Raw genomic sequence first — 18,921 nt, 5'->3', positions numbered from 1 at the left:
TTTGGGCTTCCCGCCTCCCGGGCAGTGCCAGCATAAATACATGTTTCTTGAAGCCACCCACCTGGGATATTGTAATAAAAGCACTAGATAGCCTAGACATAAGGTAGCAACAAAAATGATAAAAGAATGCAATTTAAATTTGAAGCCCATCAATGGTTTGAAAGCATTTGAATGCCACTTCAATTTCTCTAGCTCACATTTCTCAAGACTAGGCTAGGTATTTGGGTGAAAGGCTGTGTCTTCTTACTCCCATAAACAGTTACAGTCTCAAAATCCTACAGGAAGTTTGCTATGACTCAGCATGACCTTGATGGTCTGAAGTTTGGGAGGCTAGGTAAAACCATCGAAGCAAGTCGATAGTTACTGTGATGGTGATGTTATTGTAATTATGCCTTGTGAGTTCTGACTCATCGTGACCCTCTCTACAAGCGAATGAAATGCCTCCCAGTCCAACAGTAGCCTCACATGCGTTCTTATGTTGGAGCCCACTGGGGCAGCCTCTGAATCAGTCCCTCTTATCCAGAACTTTCTTTTTATGGGTGGCATCTCTACTTTACCCAGCAGGATGTTTTTCTCCGGGGACTGGTCTCTTCTGATAACATGTACGAAGTACCTGGCACAGTCTCAACACCCTTGCCTCTAAGGTGTAGTGTCTGTAATTCTGGCAAGGCAGATCTGTCGGGTCTTTTGGCAGTCCATGGTACTTTCAGTATTCTTTTCCAGCACCATCATTCAGATGCATCCATTCTTTTTTGGGTTTCCTTATTCAATGTTCAACTTCCACATGCATCTGAGGTGATAGAAAATACTATGACTTGGGTCAAGCACACCTTAGTCTTCAAAGTAGCATCCTTGCTTTTCAATACTTAAAAGTCTGGTGTAGCAGATTTATCCAATGCCATGTGTCTCTTGCTTTCTTGACTGTTGCTTCCATTGATTTTGGATGCAAGCAAGACTAAATCCTGGACAACTTCTATCTTTTCTCCATTTATCATAAGGTTACCTATTAGTCCATTTGTAAGAGTATGTGCTTTCTTTACATTGAGTTGTAATATCTACTGAAGACTGCAATTCTAGATCTTCATCAATAAGTGCTTCAATTTCTCCTTATTTTCAGCAAGCAAGGTGGAATAATTTGCATATCCCAGGTTTTTAATAAGCCTTCCTTCAATTCTGATGCCCCATTCTTCTTCATATAAGCCAATTTCTTTGATTATTTGCACAGAATACAGATTTAATATGCATGGTAAGAGGACACAACCCTGACACACACCTTTCCTGATTTTGTACCATACAGTATTACTTTGTTCTTTGGCACAACTGCCTCTTGATCCATTATCATTAGGTTCTGCAAGAGCACAATTAAGTGTTCTGGAATTCTCATTCTTCTCCAGGCTATCCATAATTTGTTACGATACACACAGTTGATGGGGATGGTCCCCACACTAATAGATGATAACTTTGTGAGCCATGATCCATAGTGGTTTTGAAGTGATGTAAACATTCAATCATCCCTCATTAGGGGATCTCATGTGGTTAACCAAAAAAATGGTGAGGGGATTGGGACTTCTATCTGGGTCCCACACCTGATCCAATATAAGGAAAATTTACCTGGGAGATGCCTGCACTGCATTTTCTCTTATAAGAGATAAAAGGAGAGAGAAGAGAGGGACTTTACTACAGGCAAGCTAGAAGAGCTAGGCACGGAGTGAGCCATATGGACCCATGATCCTTGCCCTCAGGACATCTTAGATCCAGGGGAGAAGTATGCCAAGACATGTGCACATCTCCCCGGAATGTCAGCCTCACAGATGCTGAAGGGGAAAAGAACCTTCTTGAAGAACTGACAAAGAGAGAAGGCTTTCCCCTAGAGGCCATCTACTGGATTCAGTTGTATAGCCTCCAAATTGTGAGAAAATGATCTTTTTAAAGCCATCTCTTAAGTCTTACTGTTGTAGCAGCACCAGTTCCCTAAGACAGTGGTATAGGGATTTACTAGTAAATTTACTAGTATGAGGATGTCATGCATAAGTGCTTTACATACACACAAGATAGATACAATCATAGTTCCCACTTTTCTGATGACAGCACAACATGCTAACAAGAAAACTCACTTGCCAAATGTTAGAGTAAAAAAAAAAAATAGACGAACTGACTGTAAATGCTGAGGTCGATATTCATGGTAATTATTTTCTTCCTTTTGTCTGAGTCAGCCAATGTTCTGTTAATTTGTCACCAATCTACTCTAATGAGCCTTAAGGTTGTTTCCACTTTTATAACATTAACCAGAAATAATGTCCTTGCACATGTATCATTGCGCATTTATGGAATTAAATGTCTAGAAATGGAGAATTCAGGGCTAACAATTATTTTTAATGATATTCCTGATTTTGTCTATATCTTTTATAATTGAAAATTAAGATCATCTTGAGAAGTGTATAAAGCCTGAGAGTCCCCTGATGGCATCAGCTTTTAGATGTCCATGGTTTGCATTGCTACATATACTCCCAACACTATGTGGGCCCCTCAAAGATCCATGCTTGTTGGCTAACCAGTCACTTTCCATGAATGGCCCCATTTAAAATTTTTTTTCAGCCTCAGAAACACTGTATAGCATTATTATAAGTTCAAGCTGATTCCATGGCAGTGGTTTTATTATTTTTATTTTGGTTTATGAGATTATCTGTCATTCTCTAATAACAGCCGCATACATTTGACATTAGCGGGGATATAGAATTTATGATGTGTTTGAGTTACAATGAACCACATTTAGGACTGTTATTATCATTAGCAATATGTTATAAACAGTGTTACACTGTATAAGTTACTGATGTCATCATGTATAGATGTCCACATGCTTATGTTCAACTTTATTATTGAATGTTCAAAGCATTGCCATATTATAAAAATACAATAAAATGCAATGGATACTTTTTGAATGTAGACATTCTACATATGTCAGAGTTGACTTATAATGCAGTAGCTGGAGCAAAAGTTTCCAAATTGTCTGTACCTTATCTCAATTCCTCTTTATTTTAAACAGTTTTAGTGGCATTTAATCCACCTATCTCACAATAGTTCAATCATGATAAGAGGAGTTGTACAATCATCAGCACCATCAGTTTTAGGACATTTTCTTAGCCCTCCTTAAATCACTTTTAAATTGAGTTGTGTAGTCATCATCCGTTCTAGAGAGTGGTCTCCCCCCTCACTGATGCGTTGTTTTCTCCCTCCAAGTGGTAAGGATAGAATAATAATAATAATATAGAGATAAAAATACAAGTTGTGGGTAAAAAAGACAAGACCCTCATGAATAATTAAGAGAATAAGGAAGACATTTTTGTCACGGAACAAGCAAATAGTACTCACACCTTGAAGAATCTCGTGGTGATCTGCCAACAGCTTAATCAGACTAGGTACTCTGCAGATGGGTTTCGGGCTCCCACTGTCCTCCAGAGCCTTCTAATAAATTGCGTGTTCACAGTTTAGGCTCGGATACTTTTCCCTTTGTCATATTTGAATGTTGTCATTGTTGTCTTTGGATCACACAAGCTGGTGTGCTTCCTCCGTGTGCACTTGGTTGATTCCTCAGTTAGATCTCTGCTTGTTTGAATACAAGCCTTTAAGATCCCAGACACTATTCTGATTGATAGCTGGGCACCATCTGTTTTCTTCACCACATTTTGCTGTAGCACCCTTGTCTTCAATGATCGTATCCTGAAGGTGAGTATTGAGCAGGGCCATGTAATCAGAACCAACTGTTCTTGGATTGGGGCTAGAGTACAGCGAGGGCCCATAAGCCATCTGCTTGTCCTAGGATATGCTTGACTTCAGTTTATTTTGGTGGCTGTTATTATGACAAATTCAAAACCCCATAAGACCAACTACCTCAAAAGCAACAAACTATCTAGTAGAAAACAAGCGACAAACAAAACAACAAAAACAAGCAAACTAGAGGCAGGCAAACAAAAACCCCATTGAAACAGAAAAGTCAATCATTGTCAATCATCCCCCTGGGGTTTAAGGTGATTGCCTTGAAACATCGCCAATTTTTCCAATGACACATCGCTCTGGATATTATTGCTACAAGGAATCAATGCAAGTGCAGGTCCACCCTGAGCTGCAACCCATGATGTGTTGCTCCACACAGTTCCATCTCCCATTCGATTGAGCTCTGTTTACCCTAAGCATGGGGACTGGTGCCAGGGCAAACTTCCTGGATCCGTTCTTCCAGGCTCAACCCCCTACCCAACAGATCAAGACCTGTCGTGTTGCTGTGAGCGGGGCATCAAATTCTCTTCTGAATCAGGCTTGAATTCTGGCAGTGCCATCAGTGTATACTTTCAGTGAGTTCTAAATTGACTTCAGTAAAATTATAATTATTTATGATCTTGATTATGTTATTCAATAATTTCTACATCCCATTGGAGCATCTGTATTGGGAATGGCTACAAATATGAATCTCTTTCAGTTAGTTGTCCAGGTAGCTGACTTCCAAATTTCTTGGCATAGATGAGTGAGTGCTTCATTTGTTGCATCAATTTGTTCAAATATTTCAACTGGTGTTCTGTCCATTTCTGGGTCCGAGCTTTTCACCAGTGCTTTCACTGCAGCTTAGATGGAATTGGACCAGCTTAGATGGGATTCTACGATACCATCGGTATAGCTTAGACTTCCGTGATATCATGAGTTCAATCTCCTGAAAGTGTTGAACATTGACCAATTCTTTATGGCAAAGATATTCTACATTTTTTTTTCTTGTTTATTGTTTAGTTTATTTATTCATTTACTTATGTAGGTAAAATATACAGCTATAGGCAACAAAGTAAGAAATGTCATATGAACAGATTGATCCATTCTCCTAGTAACAAATAGTCAGGAGCTTTCTCTTGACATTATAATAAAATGTGGCACTATACTCTGACCTTCAAAGTCATTAAAATGTTGTACGTGGAGATTCTATAATTTTGTCTTCTCTTGATGCTTCTTTTGTTATGCAACATGTTGCCATAGATATTTTAGGATCAAAATTTGAGGCTTGATTTTTTTTCCCCTCATTCTTTCAGATTGAGAAATGCAAAATGTTTTGACTTCCCTTTATGTGTTCTAACTCCCGGTTTTTGCACTTTTCATTATAATACTTTTATTCTGTCTTCTATTGCCACTTGTATTAAGTCAAATTGGCTACAGAAACAAATCCAGTGATACTCAGACATGTGTAAGAAAGAGCTTTATATCAAGAAGTAATTGTATATCAAGAGAACATCCCAGCCCAGTCCAACTCAAGTGCATAAGTCCAATACTAACCCATACGTCACTCTTCAGACTCACAAAGTCACATGCAATGATACAGAATGCAGGAACATCACAGGCTGGTGTGTGCAAAGTCTTGTGTATCCAAATGGCAATGGATGCATCTACAGGGCTCTGGTAGCCATCAGGGTCAGCAAGTCAGAAGGTGAAGGCAGAAAGAGAGGTGGGGGTGGGGGGGAGCAGCCTCCAGAGAGCCATTTATCTTAGTTGCACTTCCAAAGGAGGTCATCAAGCTGAACCTGATTGACAGAATAAGTCCCACCCATATTTTCCTACCGCTGCCATGTTGACACAAAAAAACCTAACCATCACACTACCGTATGACATTTTCTGCTCAGCTCTTTTACTTTATCATTTCTTCCTTTTTCTTTAGCTGCTCTACACTCAAGTGTAACTTTGAGTCTCCCCTGTCATCCATTTTTTAAAATTTCCATTTTTATGATTCTTTGCTTTCTTTATGTATGATGTCTTTGATGTCATCTCACAACTCATGTAATTTTTGATCATTATCATTCAGTCAAATCTAGCCTTATAATGGTCTCTAAATGCAAGTGAGATATATATGATATTGTATTGTACCTCTGTATTTTAATTTTTTCAGCCTCAGCATTGTATAGTCTTTTCCACATTTGACCACTAACCATTTTTCTTATTGATTTTACCCTGCCTTTTCATCATGTGTTTTGTTTTTTCTTTCCCCCCATGGAGAAGTCAACTAAATTTAATCCACTGAGGTTCATGTGTACAGCTGTTGAAAAAGTTACAAGTAATGAACAAGTAATTTTTCTTACAGAATTCTACCATGCAATATCTAGTGTAATTTCTATTACCAAGGTCTTATGCAACTACTGATGCATCTTCTTTGCTTACAAATTTCATATCCAATTGCTAGTAATTATCAATGCATCCTGATTGCATATATGATTAGTTTCACACTGAAGAAGCTGGTTAAAGCCTCAAATGTTTACATCTTTGGCCAACTTGAAATGTGTTTTTTTTTAATAATAATAATGTGATGCTATATCTCTTAATTTTGTCATCTACACGACAACACAATACACCATATGTTTTTCTGATTCAACATGTCAGCTCATATCATGTTCATGTCAGCTCACTAATGCCTAGGATATACATTTTTAAGCTTTTTGTGTGTGTATGACTTCCAATTTTCCACACTTAAAATATTTTCCCTAATTACTAGTGAATGTTTGCAGCTGTTTCTTACGTTTTTGCATTTGCTATATCACGAAATTAATGTATCAAGAGCTTTACAGCACCTGTGCCATTAAAATCCTTGGAGAAGGCAGCTCTCCTCTTACTTTCTGAGTGACTTCCAACCTGAGGAGCTCATCTCCCAGCACTAAATCCCATGATGCTTTGATGGTGTACATAAGGTTTTTCCTTTAAAAAAAAATAGGTCTCTAGGTTCTTCTTCCTAGTCTATATTAATGTAGAAGCTCTGCTGAAACCTACATACCATGGGTAGTATTTGAAATGCTGGTGGTATAACAGCATCACAGTACACTCAAGTTGCTACAGTGCAAACAATGTTACTAACAGGTAGTATGTAATTAGTAATGCCCCTATTTAAATTGCATTACTCTTTGTTAGTCTAAAAAGTATGGTAATATGACACATTTTGAACTTTCCAGTTCCATGTTTGGCATCAGAAGGGTGTTGCTCTTGGTTGAGTTGCATTGACTCCAGCTCATGTAGACCCTGGGAACAACAGAACTAGACATTTCCTGATGCTGTCTCACCTTCCTGGTCATTGGCATGCTCCAGTTTAATAAGTAAGACATTCCCAGAAAATAAGACCTACTTACAGTTTTGCCTCTCGCTGAAATATAAGGCATCCCCCTGAAAATAAGACCAAGCACATCTTTTGGAGCAAAAATTAATATAAGACACTGTCTTACTTTGTGGGAAACAGGGTGCTTTGAGAGCCTACAAAACTAAGGGGCTCATCTTCCAACCTTATGCTGGACCATATTCTGCCATGATCCCTGGGTTGACTTAGCTAGCTTTCAGAAATAGATTACTGTGCCTTTCTTCTTAGGCTATCTTCGTTTTAAAAATTCATTGAAAACTGCTCATCAAAGGTGATCCTGCTGGATGATGTCATAGTTTCTTGCATCCTGGTAATTTGCACTGTACCATAGAATGAAAAACTGTCCAATTGGGTGGTGATAAGAAATTGTGGCCCCAATCAACTCCATAGAAGTATCTAGAACATATATCAGAGGGCATACTTGAATAAGAAGTAGAAGAATAGGTCTAAGTACTCCATTGTACATGGATGGAGAATGAAGCACATGCCTAGTATGAAATTACATGCTCGTGAGTCTTAGAAATAATGAAGTAAAATATAAGCAAGAATCAAGAAAAACAAAAACATCTAGATCTGGCTCTTCTTTCCAACATTTATATTATGTTTTATCCAAATAAGATGCCGTTCCCAATTTGACCAATGGGCAACATCAATTTTACCCACTAAAAGTAGAACCATCATTTTCCTCTTCTGTGTTGTCTGCTAGCACTCAGCTCTTCCTGTATCGCTCATTGCTATTATTGCTCACTTAAGTATCTTCTATTTCACTTGACTATAAATCCTAGGAAATCAGGAAGCTGTCAATTCTACTGTCCATAATATTCTGGACATCTTACATATTGTTTGGATTTCAAGAAATGTCCATGGAATGGTAAATTGTATGAGCCCCTAAGAAAATGATTAAATTAAAAAAAAAAAGAATTGTATAAGCCCCCAATAAAATGATTTAAAAACCAAAAAAAAAGAAAGAAATGAATTAAGAATGAATATGAAATGGCCATGTATTCATCATTGGCTGATGCTTTAAATTTGTCTTAATATATCCCCAGTCACAAAGTTTACTTTAGAAAAAAATAGCTATTCAATAAATATATACTGACTAATTGATGAAATCTGTATTTTTTTAAAAATCTAAGGCTCAGCTTCTCACAACAGATTTCAAAATACTCTAATTCCCTTTTCACTTATATTCAGAAAACATAGGTATATAAATAGAATTACGTCTTGCGATTAGGAATACAAATCCCTGAGAAAGCTCCACTAGAATGAGATGTTGATCATTTAATGGTATAATCCTCATTTTCTGTGAAGACAACCTTGGTTCAATCCCCAAACAATGAACTATATGGACAGCCATCTCCCATCTGTCTATGCAGACTGGTATGTTGCTATGATGCTAACTATCATGCTTGGTTCATTTGGCATTTCCAGAGTGTGAGAGCTTAGGAAGAGGAGCTTAATGATCCATTTCAGAAAATTAGCCCATAAAACTCTAGAAATCAAACCGACAATTGGAGATGCTATAGGACAGGGGGTCCGAGGATTCATGTCAGTTAAACCTTACTGAAGACCTAAATAATTGTTTTCTTCATTTATTAGTAAACAAACAAACAAACAAACACATTATAACTTAGTGAGGAAATGGCTGCTAATATTGAAACATTCGCTGGAGGACTGGAGCAAACATTTGCCACTTAGAGTTGAGTATGGTTTTCAACAGCTCAGGGTCCTTCAATTTCAAAGAAAAAATTCTAGAATGAATTTTAGATGGAAAATACCTCATATATAACCCTTCTTAACCTGAACTCTTTCTTTCTTGGCCTAGGAGGCCAGAGATCCTACTCTAACGATCTCAATGTTGCAGTAAGGACCCAAGAATATCATTCCAGGTATGACTAGGTTTTTGTTGTTGCTGTTGTTTTCTGCATTAAACCTTGCAGCTAAATAAAACTCGAGTTAAATCAAGACTTTCTTGAGTTTTATGTGGCTGTTCCTTAAGGGTATCTGGCTTATTGCATTTACATTGATCACCTAGGAAGAGCCTACTTTGCAGAGATAAGACATCATTTCTTCTTTGTTGTTTGAAGTCTACTTATTTTTGAAGGATCAGAGATTATTACAGCTTCATTGGGTTAGCCCACGGGCCAGATTGATCCCTTATGTTTGAAAAAAAAAATCTACAATGGACATTTAAAAGTCACAACCCCCAGTGCATCAGTAACTCCAGGAAAAAGCTTTATAAGTATTGCTGTTTCTTGATTTTTACTTAATTCCTTTTAATATTCTATCATAATTGTGACTCATGACCACCACAGCCATTGGCTAATAATGACTCATAGTGACCTCACAGCGCAAAGAATTTCTGTAGAATTTTTGAGATTCTCAATCTTTACCAAAGAGAAATTCTTATCTTTATCCCAAGGAGCAGCTGGTCTGTTCAAACATCAGACCTTCAGGTTAGCAACCCAGTGAATAGTCCGTTATGCCCCGGGGCTCCTGTGCCTTTGAGAGCTACAGAATAGGAACAATACATCACTAATCATTAAGCCTGCAGTGAATTAATAAATGGAAGAATCACAGTAAGAGGAGAGCGAATTGACAGGAATGATTCAGCATCGGTTGATGCTAAAATGATTTAGTAGCATCAAGACTTCATATTTGTATCTATCAAGGAGTGGAGTGGCATTCCAAATACAAAACAGGCATTTGGCAAATTGTCTCTCTTGTCTTTCCTAAGACAGGGTAAGGTAGTCAGAGAATCTGGCAGTGAAGAATAACTGAAGTAGAATTAAAACCTTGTCACAGATCAACTAAGTCTCTCATACTGGAGATTTCTTTCAATTCCTAGATTGCATTTATATACATTATCTCCTCCTGGCTTACAGTATTTTGAAAACAATATTCTCCTCACAATAGAAAAGTTAGAGCCCCTCAACTTTCTTTTCTTGCTTCTAATTTACTACAAGCAACCTTGCCTCCCTGATTAATAACCATTGTGAGCTGACAGGCTCATGGTGACCCAATGCACAACAGAATGGAATACTGCCTAGACTTGTGCCATACACATGCTCATGGGATTCCTGATGGCGAGGGTGGTTCTAAATTTGTGCACGTGGATCACCTGGAGACCTTATTAAAATGCAGATTCTGATTCAGTGGGATGAGCCCAGGGATTCTGCATGAATAACAAATCCTAGGTGATCCTGATATTGCCGATTTATACAAGGTCTGTGCAGTCAACTGTGGGAACCAGCCGGAAGTGACTCATATGGTAGGTGATCACAAGACATTTAGGCTGTGGTTAGCCCATTATATTCAATGCAATACCTCAGTGGTTTTGTTCTAATTGATAAATAGGTAGACTTAGTCAATGATTTACAGAGTTCATTTGATTTCACAAAGTCAAAAAATATATACTTTTGGAACAGATTTAAAAACAAGAACAAAGAAGTTAGTAAGAGACCTTGAGAAATCTTGTATTCAATAAACGAATGGGCTCATAATCCAAGGAGTGTCCACTCTCTAAGAATATCTTCAAAATTATAGACATTCTCTCCAGAAAAAGGACACAGATTTCAAAAATATCATATATATAGATACACATATACATACACACACATGTCAAATTCACTGTCATCGAGTTGATGCCAATTCACAGTGATCACATGGGACAGGTAGAACTGTCCCTGTGGGTTGAGGGACTGTAACTCTCTTTGGGGGTAAAAAGTCCCATCTTCCTCCCTTGAAACAGCTGGTGGTATCAAATGGCTAGATCACAGCGGAACACATAACTCCTAGAACACCAGGGCTGATATATGCATGAGACTACTTATATACATATATTAAAGACTACATAAAGAAGATTGTTCAAATATATGAATTTAAGAAAATCAGACATAGGAGTATTCCTGGAACTAGCAAAAACAAAGAAAGGAAGGAAGGAAGGAAGAGAAAAGCATTGTTATCTCCTCATTGGATATCAGACAGGTTTAAACACAACTTTTGTAGGAGAATAAAAGCATCAATGAAATCTTCCTCCAATGAAAAAAAGAAAATGTGTAGAGGGAGGTGGAAAAATTGAATCTCTGTGGCAAAAGTCATGAATGATGCCCTTTACTGAAAGGGATCTGGTGTTAGAGAGCAATAACAAAAACTAAGTTCACAACTATCTTGCCTTTCATGCCTGGGATATCTTGCCTTGGGTCTTTTAGCAATCAGCTGCTGGGAAACTGGAACCTGATTTACCTAATCCATTTCTTCTTTAAGCTGGAGAAATGCTATGTTCTTCTACTTTGGTTTTCTAACTCAAGGTCAATTCCAAGGCTATCCTCCTAGTCGTTATAATTGTGCACACTGTTGAAGCAACTGTGTCCATCCATCACACTGAGGGTCTTCCTCTTTTCCACAGTTCCTCTACTTTACCATACACGCCATCCTTCTCTCGGTAGTATTCCTTCCTGATGACATGAACAATGTTTATAGTCATGCATCTAAGGAACATACCAGCTGTACTTCCAAGACAGATTTGTTCATTCTTCTTGAAGTTCCTGGTATATGAAAAATTCCTCACTAAGGCCATAGTTCAAAAGCACATATTCTTATTCAATTGTCCTTATTAAAGAAGGTAGCATACTGTGAGTGCCATATTATCTATTATCTATCTATCACAACTTTGAGAACATTGTGTAATACCCGAGAAGAGCTCATCAGTTTTCATAATAAGTAGCATGACTTTCATAATTCTCTTCCAAGACGTTTCAAGAAAAGGTAAAATTTCTAATTATCCTGGTCGTGAGAAAACAAAACCTCGCTGTGATAACGAAGAGAACAAAGCAATAAGGGTGTGAATGACCTATTGGGGGCTTCAAAGCAGAGCAAAACCTGAACAGAAATGAACAACCTTTCTTGGTCCTTACGTGTATGCATCCTGTCCTTTATTGTCCTCCTTTCTGTCCACAGCAACAATAGACATGCAGTACAAGAAATACTACTGTGAGTTGAAAAGCCTCTCGTTCTCTCTGGGGCCTTTGCTCCCTAACCTGTGAAGGGAAGAAGTGAGTCGTGAAGGGGTCACTGAGAGTCCTTCATGCTGAGTTCAGAGAATTTAATTTCTTATATCTACTCCTTTCAAATCATCTTCGATAGTGTTAAGTCCAACATTATGTTTCCTGATCCAAGTCCTTTGGGAAAATGTTCGAAGTCAATTTCCCTAGGAAGCAGCCTGTGAAATGCTGCCATTTGCATGCAGAAGAATTTGGGAGGAGTGTTCCCAAGAACCACAACATGAGGGTGATGGGGAAAGCAGAATTGGACAGAAAGGGTAGCTGAAATGCCATACAGCTGCAGCCGAGGTCTCTTCTGAACACATACGGGGCTTTTGAGCTGGGGCTTCGCCCTTTTGAAGTTGATCTAACAGGGCTAGGAATCTAGGATTTGACACCCTCAGATGGACCAGCCTTGGGATACAGAGTGACTGTTGCAAGTGGCAGGATTCAGGGCCAAGCTACGTCCTTTAGCTGAAGGCATCACCTGTGCCTGCGGACTCCTGGAAGCAGCTGGGGAACTGAGGATCTGGATCCCTGAGAGGGATCGGAAGTAACTCTCTAGCTGTTTTCTGGTATTAGAATGTGACCAGGTGAGCTTCCACACCTGGATTTCACTGGCATTATTCTGAGAAAATACCCATTGGATGCTCTTAAATAATATATACAGTGACAGGTTTGAGATGTCTGATGTACTTTTAGGCATTTCCCTCCTGCCCACATACATGTTCTATTTTTACCTATAACTTTTAGGTAATATTGTAATGCCTGTATAATACCTATATATGTATATATCCTATAATGCCTATATATCTTGCCTACAATGCCTATATATTGCCTATAATATATATAGTGCCAGTATATATATTGCCTATAATGTCTATGTTGCCTATATAATGTCTATATTGTAATGCCTATGTAAGAAATGCCCATTACTTTTAGGAATTCCCCTCCTGCCCACATACATGTTCTATTTTTACCTATAGCAATAGCTCTTTTCTTCCTCTCCTGACCTTTTAAAAATATTCGGTAATTACATCAAGACCATGATCTTCGCTTCCCTTTATCTAGTTATATATGGACAGATAGATATCATTCACTCAATTGTTTGCCCGTTTTGTTCATTGATTAAGTCATCAATTATTTTTAAACACACACTATACTGGAGTCTCTGTGTAGTATAAGTGATCAATGTGCTTGGCTGCTAGCAGAAGATCTGGAGGTTTGAGTTTGCCCAGAGGTTCCTTGAAAGAAAGGTCTAGTCAGTGACCTACTTTATAAAATGTGTATATATGTATGTATGTGTGTGTGTGTGTGTCTTTATATATATAGATAGATAGATAGATAGATAGATATCTATATATATCTATATAACTGGGAGAAGTCCTAGGAAGCACAACTCTGCTCTGATACAAATGGTGACTCTATAAATCATAATCAACTCTAAGGAGACTTTCTAATTTGTATGCTATACTAGGTACTGGATTAAAAAAACATAAGAAAATTGTAAAAGATCTTCCATATCGCGATAAGGACTTGGATTCTGTTTACACATTAGAAATATACCTTAAATGATATAGACAGTCCTGTCACTTGAATAGGCTTGAGTTATATACAAAAATGTTAGATGGTTATGGAGGATGATGAATTGCAGGAAGAGTCTACACTACAAGGGAGGCAGTTTGTAAGTTGGGAATTTAGACATTGAGTGAATCTTTTCTTTAAACTTCAGTGGAGTCACCCATCACCAGTCTCTTGTCCTTCCTCTGAGTAAGACCCCTTTTCAGTCCCATATGTCCTAGTGCTGTCAGTAGCATGTCAACAGTCTATTGGGAGAGGTGTGTGTGCATTATTCTCCTAAACTACCAGAAACTCATGGGTCCCAGCCACATGGCTTCTTAAGTTTAAGCACACAATGTATTTGACCTTAGGTCACAAACACTGAGTGTGAAGCACACAGATGTCTGCACAGAATGGATGCCGCTTCGAAAAAGACTCCCAGAAGGATGTATCATTCATTTTTGGCTTTTCCATTCAATAGCCTCTATAGCTTTGGGCCAGTTACTAATAAGTAAAGTAAACCTCTCAGTGGGTGGGACTTGTATATTAAGTAAAAATTATGGATCTAAGTTAATGACCTAATGGTAGCGACTATCCCAAAGAAACAAAATCAAGATTTTTATTATTATTAGTCCAGTATAGACTGGGGCATAGAAGAGAAAATATCAGATTAATAATAATTATTTGAAGGTAATAGCTTACACTTTTCAATACAGTTCCAATATAAATGTCACTGTACAAAATTTTAATTCATTTCAATACTAACAAATCAAGTACTTAGCGTGCTTGGGGAAAAATGACTGGAACTACTTTAAAGATGCGTTAACCAGAGAAACTGTAAAAATATTTATATTCTTATGAAGGACGGGAAGAATGCGCCTCATGGGTGTCTTTAACTATCCTCCATCTTTAGGATAAATGTTCATACTAAACAAAAAATGGAAAGATGACCTTAGAATAATAACCTCAGGACCCAAGTGAGACTTGGCTTCTAATTGTACAAAAATCATTTGCAATATGTTCAGGATGGAAATTTCCGTATTACTTTCTAGCTCATAGGCTTCATTATATAGCTCAAACGAAATCACCAAAACACCAACTTCAAACTGGCTTCCTTCTCCTGAGATGGACCTTCCCATATGTAAAATTACTCACCATCCCCTTGCTCATTGTCTGCAATTCTGTTCAGTAACACAACAGTGTTTGTAAGGAGAGAAAAATAAAGGAAAGGGAAAAACCAATCCATTTGGTAAGGTGTTTCATATAAAGGTTGGGATTATAAAAGCAAAACTCTGGTCTGGCACTGTTAAGTCTTTCTTTAGCCAGTTCGTCCTTCTTCCCCCCCCCCCCCCCATAGAGATTCCCTGCTAAGGCCATGTGGAAAGTTTCCCAGTGCAAATGCTGAGCGATACCAGACAGCCACCACATTGGGCAACCTTCTTCCACGCTTAGTCATTTCCAACAGTCACTGTGACGGTCACATGTAAGATGCAGAGTTAGTCAGGGCCTGAAATGGAGTCATTAGGTTTTCTAACAGCTCTCAAGGACTTACAAGTTTCCAGATAATTTATCATGAATTGTATGGATACGTATGAGGTTAAAAGCTGTTAGCCTGAATGGTATTGATACTTATGAGGTTAAAAGCTGTAGGTGCTTGGAGAAGCAAAACCAAATAAAGTTGCCAATCTAATAATTCTGAGAAAAGTGGAATTGAATTGACTTTCAAACACTTGCCTAGACCCTTTCCACCCAGAGACATACAGGTAGAGAGAGAAGTATACATTGATAGTCATAAAACCATAGAATCACAATATTTGAGACTTACACTGCTGATCTGATGGGTTTTGAATATGAAGAGTGAACAAATTCTAGATGATCTAGTCCCCAAGTGGATTGGGATACACATTCCCTTTTACCCTTCAGAAAACCTTGTGTTGTAGGGAGAATTTGAAATATGAAACGCAGGGGTTCATAGAGGTAAATCGCTCATAGCACTGCTGGTAAGTGTAAAGAAACAATCCCTTGATGTCTTATTTCCTCTCCATTTAATGATTGGATTCTTCCTGTTTTATAGTTATAGCAATATGGGTAAACAAAGACAAATCCACCCCAATAGCTGATAAATCCAGTAACAATTATTTCAAGCACCTGTTCTCAGGAACCAACTGGCTATTAGACAGAATAAACAGGTCAAGATGGGGGGTTCAGGAGCTCTGTATCAAAGAACGATTTGGTCAAGGGGGAGATTAGATAATGTTCACCACCTGTCACTCTCGAGCGTCCTTTTGGTAACTGACAGATTCTATAAGTTTCAGATCGTACACAGGTGCCAAGCATTTTCTGGCTTTTCCAGGAGAGTATCCAAGCCAACACAATGAGCTTTACTATTGGTGAGGTCTAGCTGTTCCTCATCTTGAATAGACATCACCAAGTAGTTATAGTATATCAGTTTGCCTAAAAATGCTGGAAGATTCCAGCACACTGACACTGTCACTGGGTCACTGATTTATGCTCTTCTAGTGGAGGCGGGGAAGAGGAACTAGGAAAACTTGCTCTCCTTACAATCCAGCCGCCTACGCAGTTGATGTGACTGCAGAGAGAACTTGATTCGTAGCCGAGTCCTTTCCTCCAATACTAGAATGTGAATCTCAGACCTGCTCCTCCTGGAGCCTCCCCGCCCCCCTTTCCCATTGCATGCATGTGGACACACAACAAATTCTTCACTGTGCTTTGGTGACAGGAGGGTAATACTGAAAACTGCTCATCTGGATCAGCATCGAAGACAGAGAAACACAATATTAATTGACTGGCACCCTTGGTGATACGTACCGGCCTGGTCCACTTGTTGCAACAGGAAAGATGCATCCTAGTATGGCAGGGAGGAAGAAGTTCTACAAAATCTGAAGTGCATGGGCAATTGATAGAAGAACCAGATCAGAAGGCATGGAAACTTTGATTTGGGGACTAAAATTGCATATGCTGCAGGTGAAGGTACTTATTGGAGAAGTTCTTCTTCAAGCAGAGGATGCAATGATAGGTGCTTTGGGGAGGCTTTCTTCCCTTTGTGATAGAATAGGAAGGCCAGGTCTTCTCATAGGCCTTTCATTAGCATTTAGTACTGCTGGACAGAAAGCACGCATGACCCATTGCCTCACATACCTGATAAGGCCCTTGGTTACAGCCGCAATAACTGCTCTCCATGGTATAGCTTTTGGACACTCCCATCTCTCGCCACACCACAATCCTGGCTGTGGAGGCTCTGGATTTTTCCACAAGGAAACTGCAGCTGCCCATTGTAAACGCTGGTGCTAGTTTATCAAGGAGTTTGGGGAGAGTCTACAATAAAAAAAGAAAACAAACTATGAGGAGTTGTGAGTGATTATTGATATGCATCATAAAACAGCTTCTTAAAAACATATTCTATATCTATGACCATGTATATATCTACATCTTCTGTTAAATCTTGTATCAGTCCTAAGTAATGGATATCATTGGTTTTTTCATTTTCCAGAAGCGGAAACTGAGTCAAAAAAAATTTCAGGGAGTGAAAATCACTTAAGTTCACACAATGATAATAAGACAGGAATGGTATTCACAATGTGGCCTGTCCAACTCCAAGGACCGTACTCTTTCCACTCTACCTTCTGCAGTGCTATGGACATCCGCTGATTACACACAGTTGTTGGCCTCATGCTATGTGAACCAGTGTGGAGCCACATGAGAAGTCATAGATTTCACAGGAACAGAGATTCATAGACTGATTCTACCCTATTCCAATGTTTCTTACCCTTTAGGCTCAGGCTAGGAAATAACCATTTATCTCAGAAGGCCACAAGGTACTATGGATAATTCTTTAAATATTGATGATTTGTTGTGTACAAGTACATAATTAGTAAAATACAGTTTTTAGTGTAGGTATTTGAGCCAGAGATCTGAGATTTAGTAATGATAAAATTCCCCAAATCCCATTCTCTCTAGGTTCAAGTATCTCACTTGGGTTTTCTGTTGAAAGGCTTTATCTCTGACAACCTACTATCCATTTAAAGAGTGGTAGAGGCACAGTAGTAAAAGCATGTGGCTGGTAACCTGAAGGTTGGTTGTACTCCAACCACTTCAAGGGACATAGATGAGGCACTCTTTAAATTTGTCAGTCTGATAGAGTTACAGCCTGGTAAACCATACACGACAGTCCTACTCTGTCTTATCAGGGTCCCTATGAGTTAAAATAGACTGGAGAGCAGTGGTATTTTTATCATATCCAATTTCTTACCATTCTCATACTGACAGGAAGGAGGCCCTCCCTGACAAAGGTTCAGACCCAGCAGAAACAGTAAGCTTAAACCCAAAACAAAGTCCTTGGCCGTGGAGTTGATCCCAATTCTTGGCAACTCCATGTCGTATGGACTAGAACTGCTCTGTGGGTTTGTTCAGTTATTTTTGGCTGTGATCGTTATAAAAGGAGATGGCCAGATCTTTCTTCCAAAGGACAATGAGGGGTGTTTGAAGTGTCAGCTTATGGTCAGCAGCTGGACTCGTTGACCATTCGCACCCTCAAGGACGTTCTAAGCCTCAGAACTTCATGATAATAGCAATAAGAATTTTCTTGTTTTGGTGCTGACAGAATAAGCACAAACCACCACACAATATAAAAATCTTATGGACTTTAACAAAGAATGATGCTGCATTTGGATAAATGGTAGGGCGAAGGTTGAGCAGCAGAATAAGTTAGTTGATAAGTATATAAAAAAAGGAATTATGCTGTTTTTTACTGCAGATTCATTAAATTCTAGAATATTTAGTAAATATAATCATCCTGGTTCTCATCAACTGTGTTTAATATAACAATCAAATTAATGTAATAATGACTATAATTGCTAGTTACAGTATAAATTAGATGTTATATAAAATATACAGCTGCTTCCTATTATTCACAGATTACATATTTACAAAACACAATTTAAAAAAACAATTGCTAAAATATGCTTGTAACCCCAAACCAATACTTGTGATATTTCGACATCATTCAAGGACATCTATGTGCATAAAGTAGCACACACATTAGACACCGATGTCTACTCCAAACTGACATGGAGCAAGGTAGGTTCCAAATACTCACTGCCACGGAGTCAGTGCCAATTTAGTGCCCTAGGGCAGGATAGAACTTCCTTTGAGAAT

At 38.5% G+C, this 18,921-nt stretch overlaps 1 protein-coding gene across 1 annotated transcript in view; it reads right to left on the bottom strand.

The window, feature by feature from the left end:
* The window catches only part of AGBL1 (AGBL carboxypeptidase 1), a 1,177,048-nt gene that overhangs the window by 475,538 nt on the left and 682,589 nt on the right, over window positions 1–18,921 (bottom strand). The window contains 1 exon segment of the mRNA XM_004709893.4: window positions 16,906–17,082. Within this exon segment, the coding sequence (XP_004709950.4) occupies window positions 16,906–17,082 (177 nt within the window).

This window comes from Echinops telfairi, unplaced genomic scaffold (genome assembly GCF_000313985.2).
Source record: "Echinops telfairi isolate 266 unplaced genomic scaffold, ASM31398v2 ScPeMD7_7409;HRSCAF=8447, whole genome shotgun sequence".
In the NCBI taxonomy this organism is placed as follows: domain Eukaryota; kingdom Metazoa; phylum Chordata; class Mammalia; order Afrosoricida; family Tenrecidae; genus Echinops; species Echinops telfairi.
This window is presented reverse-complemented; position numbering and strand designations above follow the sequence as displayed.